At 37.0% G+C, this 8,579-nt stretch overlaps 1 protein-coding gene across 1 annotated transcript; it reads right to left on the reverse strand.

Moving 5' to 3' along the window:
• LOC109843360 (50S ribosomal protein L12, chloroplastic-like) lies at positions 3,341-7,315 on the reverse strand. The gene is given in 4 exon segments (XM_020412292.1): positions 3,341-3,610; positions 6,611-6,944; positions 6,946-7,041; positions 7,043-7,315. Coding segments are annotated over 3 exon segments (561 nt in total). The 5' UTR covers positions 7,205-7,315; the 3' UTR covers positions 3,341-3,610; positions 6,611-6,641.

Raw genomic sequence — 8,579 nt, forward strand, 5'->3', positions numbered from 1 at the left:
TTCCTTAAATCTATTTCCTAGCATTTCTACATTGTTTTTTCATATCCAATATTATTGCATTAGCTTCTTATTGACAGTTAAAGGTTCTTCATTTATATCTCTACTGCTTACACACCCCACATATGAGTTTATTGATACTTTCCATACATAGTATAGTTGAGGTGGTGAGAGATTGTAAATCGTTTGGTTGCTGCTAAATATGAGTTCTTCACCTGTATTTAGAGAACAAATCATTATTGTTGTTACATTGTGAGGTGTTGTAGAGTTTTCGGTTAGCTAGAAAACCGTTGAGTGGAGTGGAGATCTCTCGAGGTTGAGGGAGCGGAGACGTAGTCGTCGGCGGACCGAAACTCCGCTGAGAGAAATTGTGAGGTGTAAACGTTATTCGGGTGAGGTAGAAAACCCGTTGTGCACTGTGGAATTCTCCCGGACGATGGCGAGCGCAGACGCTTAGGACGGAAGCGTTCCGAACTCCGTGATCATATCGATGTCGGGCGGGTTTGAGTTTGTCATTGGCGTTCTTTTACATTCATGCCTATTTCTATATCGCCTTTAGTCATTTGCCCTTGTAGTTCATTAGTTATCACCTATCTTGTTTATCTTGTTTATATTCATATCACCCTTAGTTTTATATCTTGACATTATAACTCATAGATATATCTCATTGCTCAGGATATATCCCTTGTTCATATCTCCTATCCTAGCTCACATAACTCTGTTGTATTTCTACTTTGCTAGCGATAACTCATTATAATATTTAATTCGTATTCTAAATCGGAATTACGATTAGCATAAGACCCTAATCACCCCCTCTACGGGATCTAACAGATCTGCAAAAAACCTTGAATTTTCCAAATTTCTCCACATATAATATATATATAATATATATTATATATATATATATATATATATATATACTATATATATTATATATGAGTAGAAAAAAAATCAAACTAACATCAATGCAAACAATTAATAAATATCGCCACGAGTAGCTTATTGACTGGTACAAACAACATAAAAGTCAAGAAAATCACCAACTTTGAAATGAAAAATAGGCGACGCTGTAAGCTCTTCTCTTTACTGTGATTTTTTTACAAAAAATTCCTATATGATTTTTTTTTTAATACTATCGTAGTAACGAGTGAGTCTTTGCTCTTGGTCGAATGCGATGTGTCCTTGTCGTTTTGACTAGATACGCATAACCCCCTTCGGCCCTTCCGCTGGGCCCATTCTATTTAAGTAATAGCTCCAATAAGTGCAGATAATCAATCTGCACGCATTGAAACCATAAGTTTTCTAGATAGTTGAAAAAAAGTTTTCATTTTTTACTTTTTATTTGTTTGTTTTGTGTTGGGGTCACAGACTGTTACACCTTGAATTCTTTTTTCTCAAAACGTTTTATATCTAAAATCAAAGCATCAAATATAGAACCAAAATATCAATTATAATTTTTTATTTGGAATAAATTTAAGCAAAATAAGCTATCCTTTCAGATCTACGTGGCACATTCCATTGAAATAAGATAACATTGAAATTGGTAGGGCTGGCTTTTAGAGCGAAGCCATAGACGACCTTTCTCTGAGAGCAGGAACGCGGGGAATCGATGTTGATCAATTAATTCATTCTCTTTTATTATAACTCTTCAGAACCCCACGTCATATTAATATATGTATAAGGATCAACATCAACCCTCCTCCCTCTCCTCAAGTTTGGACAATAACCTCCCGTTACATTCAAAAAATATCAAAAAATCCCCCTAAAGTTTAGGGGTTGTCAAAAACCGCTTAAAAACAAAAAAGCCTTTTGGCTCGCGGACCAACCGCGAGCCAAATAGAACCCACCCCCCCTGTTTCTCTCACGCGAGCTGAGGCTCGCGGTTGGACCGCGAGCCAAATAGAAGAGTTGGCTTAAAAAGCATGAATCCCACTTTTCACTAGCAAAGCTATCCACTCTGTGCCTAGCCATGTGAACTTGCCATTAATGGAGTTTAGAGGATTTCCTGATGAAATTTTAATGTTAAAGGAGGTTTTCTGACAACCCCTAATATTAGGGGGTGTTTTCCGATATTTTAAAAATTGGTGATTATCTATAGCAATTGTCCAAAGTTAAAAGGGAGTTTTCTGATTTTATGCATGCAGTTCAATGTCGAACATTCCACCGTTGCTATAGTTTTGACTGTCGGATTGAAGCTAGTGGACCCGAATTTCTCAGTCTACTTTCACCAAAAGTGCTAAAAGTTTGATTACAGAAAAGTTAATCATAATTTCAGATGCTATTATTACAGACTAGTTAATCACAAGCACACTCCTTAACGTAACCACATGCCACCCTCCAAATTCATGATGCTCGAATTTGAAAGTTTTCATTCTTCTAGCAGCTAAATTGCACTTATACACCGCAGAGATTCCCCGGCTGCGCCATTTATGTATCATATGTTATATTTTATGATGGAAAAGTTCCGTAAGTTGTTAATATTTCGGCATGTTAGTACCATTGATCATGCAAATATGAAAATTTTTACCCGAATGTTTCTCGATAATGCTTACATGCTAATTTTAGAGCTTTTTAACTACTAATATTTATTAAAATTGCCATTAAATCAATCAAAATTATTTTTTAAACTTACCTTAATTCTACTTTCAAATAGAGATGAGATATGTCTAATAATAAATTTTAACAAATGTTAATGGTTAGAAATGTATAGAATTAACATGTTAGTGTAATCTGAGAACAACCAGATAAAAAAAAATTCACGTTTATATAATCGAGGGTACTAACGTGCCAATTTTTTTTAACAACTTATAGTATTTTTCTGCTATAAACTATAAATTGTGATATATAAGTGACACAGTAAACAAAATGTGTGGTATTTAAATGCACTTTTTAAGCCGTTTCTGTCCTATAGTCACTTGTTAAGTCCGTACCAAGTCGGGACTCGGCGTCTTCTTAATCTATTTTTGTAAGGGATAAAATTCCGTCTGTTGCCATGAAGGTCTTTATATAGTTAAAACTACCGAAAAATACCGACACCTTTAGATAACAAAAAAAAAAAAAACTAATAAATGAAGCGCTCTCCTCCATTGTCTAGCTACCTAACCTTTCGCAAGGCCAAATTCTATAAGAACCACCACTAATAAGAGGGATATTTTATATCATTCACGGCTTACTGCGCGCCAACTGGGGGTTTCCATTACCCTATAGTGGCTGACACTCAGAACCACCTGCTTGCTTGCAGCTAGTTCTAATGGGAATTATATTCCTCTTACTTCAGCATGCTACAACCAGATGAACCTATATCAAATATATGAAAGTGCAGTTATAAAAGAAACCATTGTCATACGCTAATATCAGTAACTTTTGTATCCCTCGTTGCAGAATGGTGATATAGAAAAGATGTTTGAAAAGGAAGTTAAGAGAACATATGGATACATTAGTACCAGAAGCGTGATGAAAGGAGCAAAAATTCCTCAGTTTCAGAATTAATACAGACACATTTGACAACGAAAAAGGGGGGAAAAGGAGGCCGTACGGCGATCATCTTCCATCATCACCCATCTGGGAGTTCATTGGTGGTCTCTATCTGCTACTAACAAATCTGATCGTACACCTAAAAACAAGTTATAAACATTGTACATAAGAATCATATAAAGCGAAACGAAAGAAACGGAAACTTACAGGAGAAACTAATAAAATCTTGCTAACAATGAACTTTCCGAAATAACAGCCTTACGTGCATTTACCACAAGTATAACAGCCGTTAAAGTAAAACTCTGGAACAGTGCAGAAGATAGAAAGCTTTGAGGAACTACAACTGATGAATAATTTTCTATGCAATAGCATGAAATAATCAAGGGCATATATCAGTTAGCACTCAGTCTAAACATAGCAGAACACAGCAACACATAAAGTTTACTGCAATATTGCTCTAAAAGGTTTTACACGTGCAAACTTATGGTGATAGAAGATATTGTAGGGTGCATGCCATCTGGGATTCTGGATTTTTTTTTCCCCTGCCACAAACAAGATGAAAAGTTGATTTGAGCAAATAGGGTTGCTTATGTTTTTAATGGAAAACACCGAGGAAGGAAGCTAATTCTTCAGAGATGTGAGCATAACTACATCACTAGGATATAGACAATAACAGAAATGCAACACATAAGCTAATCACAAATGAAGTCATCTAGGTTTTTCAGTAGAAAACATAAGACATATCACATAAGACGACTAGCATGATCTGAACTTAAAGCTGAGCTGAGTGATTCAGGCCTGTAAAGCTGGAAAATAGAAAAGAGATGGTGAACCTTTAGTCCTAGTTACTCAACTATTCCCGCAACCAATTGAAAAACAAGTTATAAAGCCTTCAAGCTAACTCTTTGATCAGCATGCATAGTTTATGCATGTAATGTAACCAAGAGCTTTTTGTTTCTTGGACAGGGAAAAACATGCTGACATGTGTTGGAAAGGGGAGAACATGCTGAGGTACAATTACAAACCCGGATGGTGGAATTTCACATTAGGGTGTTGTCTATGCTCTCATGCCAGCTACAAAACTTCCACACAAAAAAAAGGGTTTCTTCAATGGATTTTGGCCAACCAGGTCCTACAGGAACTCCTTCTCTTGTCTCTTCCTTGTTGTTAGAGGCTTGGCAACAACACCTCATTAGATTGATGTCAGCTTGAAGATGATAATAAAATTTGACAAATTTGCATAAAACCTTATTGACACAGATTCAGTCCATAGTAGACCACTTGATAGAAAGAGAATTATATGATAATGATAATTGCTTGATATGTCAATGTCATACATAGATTAGTTTCAGGGATTGATAACCATTAACAGTGCATGTTTCTTTTTTTTCCTCTATCTTTGGCTCTAGTTAAATGTTTATTGGAATTTTGCTTCCCTATAAATGTGATATATATATTATGATTAATATATATCCTGCTTGGATATGTTACGAAACATTAATCTCTCAGGAGATATCAGTTGAAAGAAAATGTGAAATAAAAGATTAGAGTTCTCCTATTGGTGGTAGCCATTCATAGAGTGCAAGGTAAAGGATATAAATACGGTATTAGATTATGATTATACACATCTTTCTCGGACAAGTTTCAAAACATTGATTCTTTTGAAGATATATGTGGAAACAGAAATGTGAAATGAATAATGGATCATGGTTTCCAAAGTAAACAGTAAAAAGATTTGGGAGTAAGAAAGAAAAGTAACTTGCAACACTTCCTATTTATTCTAGTATTATAGGATTTATGGATTTTTTTCATGCCATTGCGTCATGATTTATTGCATCCATGTTTATGTGACCATTTCAAACACAGGAACAAAATATGACCGATAGGTTCATGCCCACATCTGAAGGGACATATTTCATCTCCTACATGAACACTTCACATTACATCCCTTTACATTATGGATGGCCAACCCTTTAGTAATGTCTACAATTAATCTACAAGAAAATGACCATTTTTTTTCTTCCTCTCTTGTTCATGGACGTTAAGCAGATAGGCCAATTTTGTATTACTGTCAAGGTCAGTGATATCCTCTTTAAGCACCCAAATGTGCAAAACATTCATAATGATGAAACCTATTTCTTCCACATTTTCTAAACATACCACAATAACCTTGCGATATTAACTCTTTTTGCAAAAGATAGACTTTAACACACCACATATAGAGGGAAAATAATCTGTAGTTGCAGTACAAGCACGATATTAGCATAAAACCATAACCTTGAATCTTATCTACGTTATATGGCAGGTTATGAACCTAAAATAGGCTACATATATATGTAATAATACGAGCAATTTGTCGTCAATCTGTTACTGAACACATCAGTGATCATCTTGCACCATTTATTTCCTTAGCTAATGCACTAGCTAACTTGAAGATATTAAACTAAGTTTTCCCAGTGCTCTACTTAGAACAGGAGGAAAAGTACCATATACACAATCATTACTGACCAAGGGATAGATCTGGACAAACTTTATAGTCAATTATACATGACAAAAAGGTTTTTTTTTTCCTCCATAGAAGCCACATTTAACACAGAGCGATTGAAGAAAAACCACCTTCAAAGTTCAATTTTATACAGAAACACCTTTAAAGCGAGTTCTGATTGCAATGGAACCACCTTGACCTGTTTGCTAATGAAATTTTGGCTACAATTCCCGAAGTACCTTTAAAAAACTCACTTGTCAGGCACTAGGTTTGGTTAAAAAGGCATGTCACATGCCTAGCACATGTACTTTCTAAGGGCATTTGCAGCATTTTTGTCAAAATTTTGTCGGAAAATAGATCAAGGTGGTTGCTTGGGATCGGAACTTCCACTACAGGTGATTTCCATATAAATTGAACTTTAAAGATGATTCTCGTGTAATCACCCTATTTTTGATGTGGTTTACATGAAAAAAAAAATTGGAAGTTTTATGTACAAGTATCAAACACACATAATAATAGTTAATTATGAAAACAACAAGTTAACATTTTAACATTTCACTAACACTAAAAAGAATGTAAAGTTTCAATAATTCATCACCAGCAACAGAATTTGAACTACAAAAAGTAAGCACGCAGATAGTAAAAGGATTCCACCTTTGACAAACCTAGCCATCAAAGCCTCTCCTCAGACAATGGATATCTTGGCCCCAACCCCCTCCAGCTGCTTCTTAGCGTCCTCGGCCTCCTCCTTTGAAATCCCCTCCCTGAATTTCTTCGGCAGCCCCTCGATCAAATCCTTGGCCTCCTTCAGCGCCAGGTTCGTTAATGCCCTAACCACCTTAATCGTGGCAATCCTAGCATTGCTCGGGACCTCTCCAATAACCACATCGAACTCCGTCTTATTTCTCCCGACGCGGACAGCGCCTGCGCGTTCGGTATAAGCTGCGGGAGCGGCGCGGCGGCGGGGCGCAGAATGCGGGCCGGCGGACGACGCCGAGGCGGTCCTTGCGAGCGTAGTCGACGAGGTGGAGGTGCTTTCTTCAGAGGTGAGGGTGGAGTTGGGTGCCTAGGTCCTCGATCTTGGGGATCGGCGGAGGCGGTGGCAGTGGAGGCCAGAGGGATGGCGGTGGATGTTGGGCGGCGGTGGGAGGCGAAGGAGAGGGATCTGGAAGGAAATTTTAGGGTTTGGGAGGAAGAAGAGGGAGGGGAGGAGATGAGATATATAGCTGAGGAGAGAGTTGCCGCCATTTCTTTTCTTTCTTTTTTTTTTGTTTTTTTTTTTTGGTTGAGGTCGGGAGAGTGAAGCGGAGCAAGAGGGAGGGGGAGATAAGATAAGGGGAGACAAGGGATGAGGCCGCTGAGGCTGAGAGGAGGGCGTTATAACGGGAGCGGGAGATGGATAAGGGTGTTATTGGGCCTGAGTTGGCCCATGGACAAGTTGAAATATTAATTGGACTTTTTATTATTATTACTTTTTATTTGGTAAAATTACCAGGTTGGTATATTTTTGACCATTGGGCCTCGTTTGGTACGCGAGAATGAGGTGGAATGGAATGGTTATTTTCACTTCTCATTCATTCCTATCAAACACACTCTCTTTCTTGAAGTTGGAATGTCTCATCAATTCCCACTTTATGTGGGAATGAGCATTCCCAATGAAATGATAGGGAATCATTAAAATATACAATCTTAAAATACGTTCATTCCCACTTTATTTTATAAATTACACCCAAACGTGAAAATAAAAATGACTATTTCATTCTCACATTAATTCCATTCTATTCCTTCTTCCATTCCATTCTCATTTGAGTCCATTCTCGCGTACCAAACGATACATTAGTGACACAATGGTATTATATTATGTGGCCAAATTGAGTCACGTGACTCCTCACATGTGGTTGATGTAGATTGAGAAGGCTTAGGTAGCATGGTAGCTGAAAGAAGAAAAAAAAATCCCCCAATTTGAACCTCCATCTCCATTGAGCTGTTAGTTTGCTTCTTTAATAGTTATACTTGAGCCTAAGCTTGAGCAACAACTTCAGGATAGAATCTAACTCCAATTTCAGATGCCCTAGTCAATTTAATGGTAGGAGGAAGAAGAACCAAAAATTCCTAATTTGAACCCTAATTTTGAACCCTAATGTTAGAAAAAAAAATAACCTCTTTTAACAATTTAGTTGATTCTAATTACTACTGTATTGGTAGCTATGTGAGCTGCATGTGAGGACCATGTGACTTAATTTGGCCGGAATTTTGACTCTAGCCAACATATACGCTAATTCGTCGACGTAGTCAACATAATATACCAAAATATCACAGGAGTAAGAAATATATACCAAAATGTCACTAAGGGTCTACAAAATATATCAATCTGGTAATTTTGCCTCTTTTATTTTGTCGACTTAAAGCTCATGGACACCTATCAACTACTTTTATGATGTGTTTGAGAGCTCACTAAGGAAAGGGAATGAATGTGAGGGAAATGAAGGGAACTTGTCAATTCTTCCTTCCCCTCTTTACCCTTCCAATTTTGAATGGAAGATTTTAGTGTAAAATTTCCCATCATTTTCCTCCTCTACCCTCCCAATAAAACTCCCAAATAATGTTAAACTCAAAATTTTCT

This window comes from Asparagus officinalis, chromosome 5 (genome assembly GCF_001876935.1).
Source record: "Asparagus officinalis chromosome 5, Aspof.V1, whole genome shotgun sequence".
In the NCBI taxonomy this organism is placed as follows: domain Eukaryota; kingdom Viridiplantae; phylum Streptophyta; class Magnoliopsida; order Asparagales; family Asparagaceae; genus Asparagus; species Asparagus officinalis.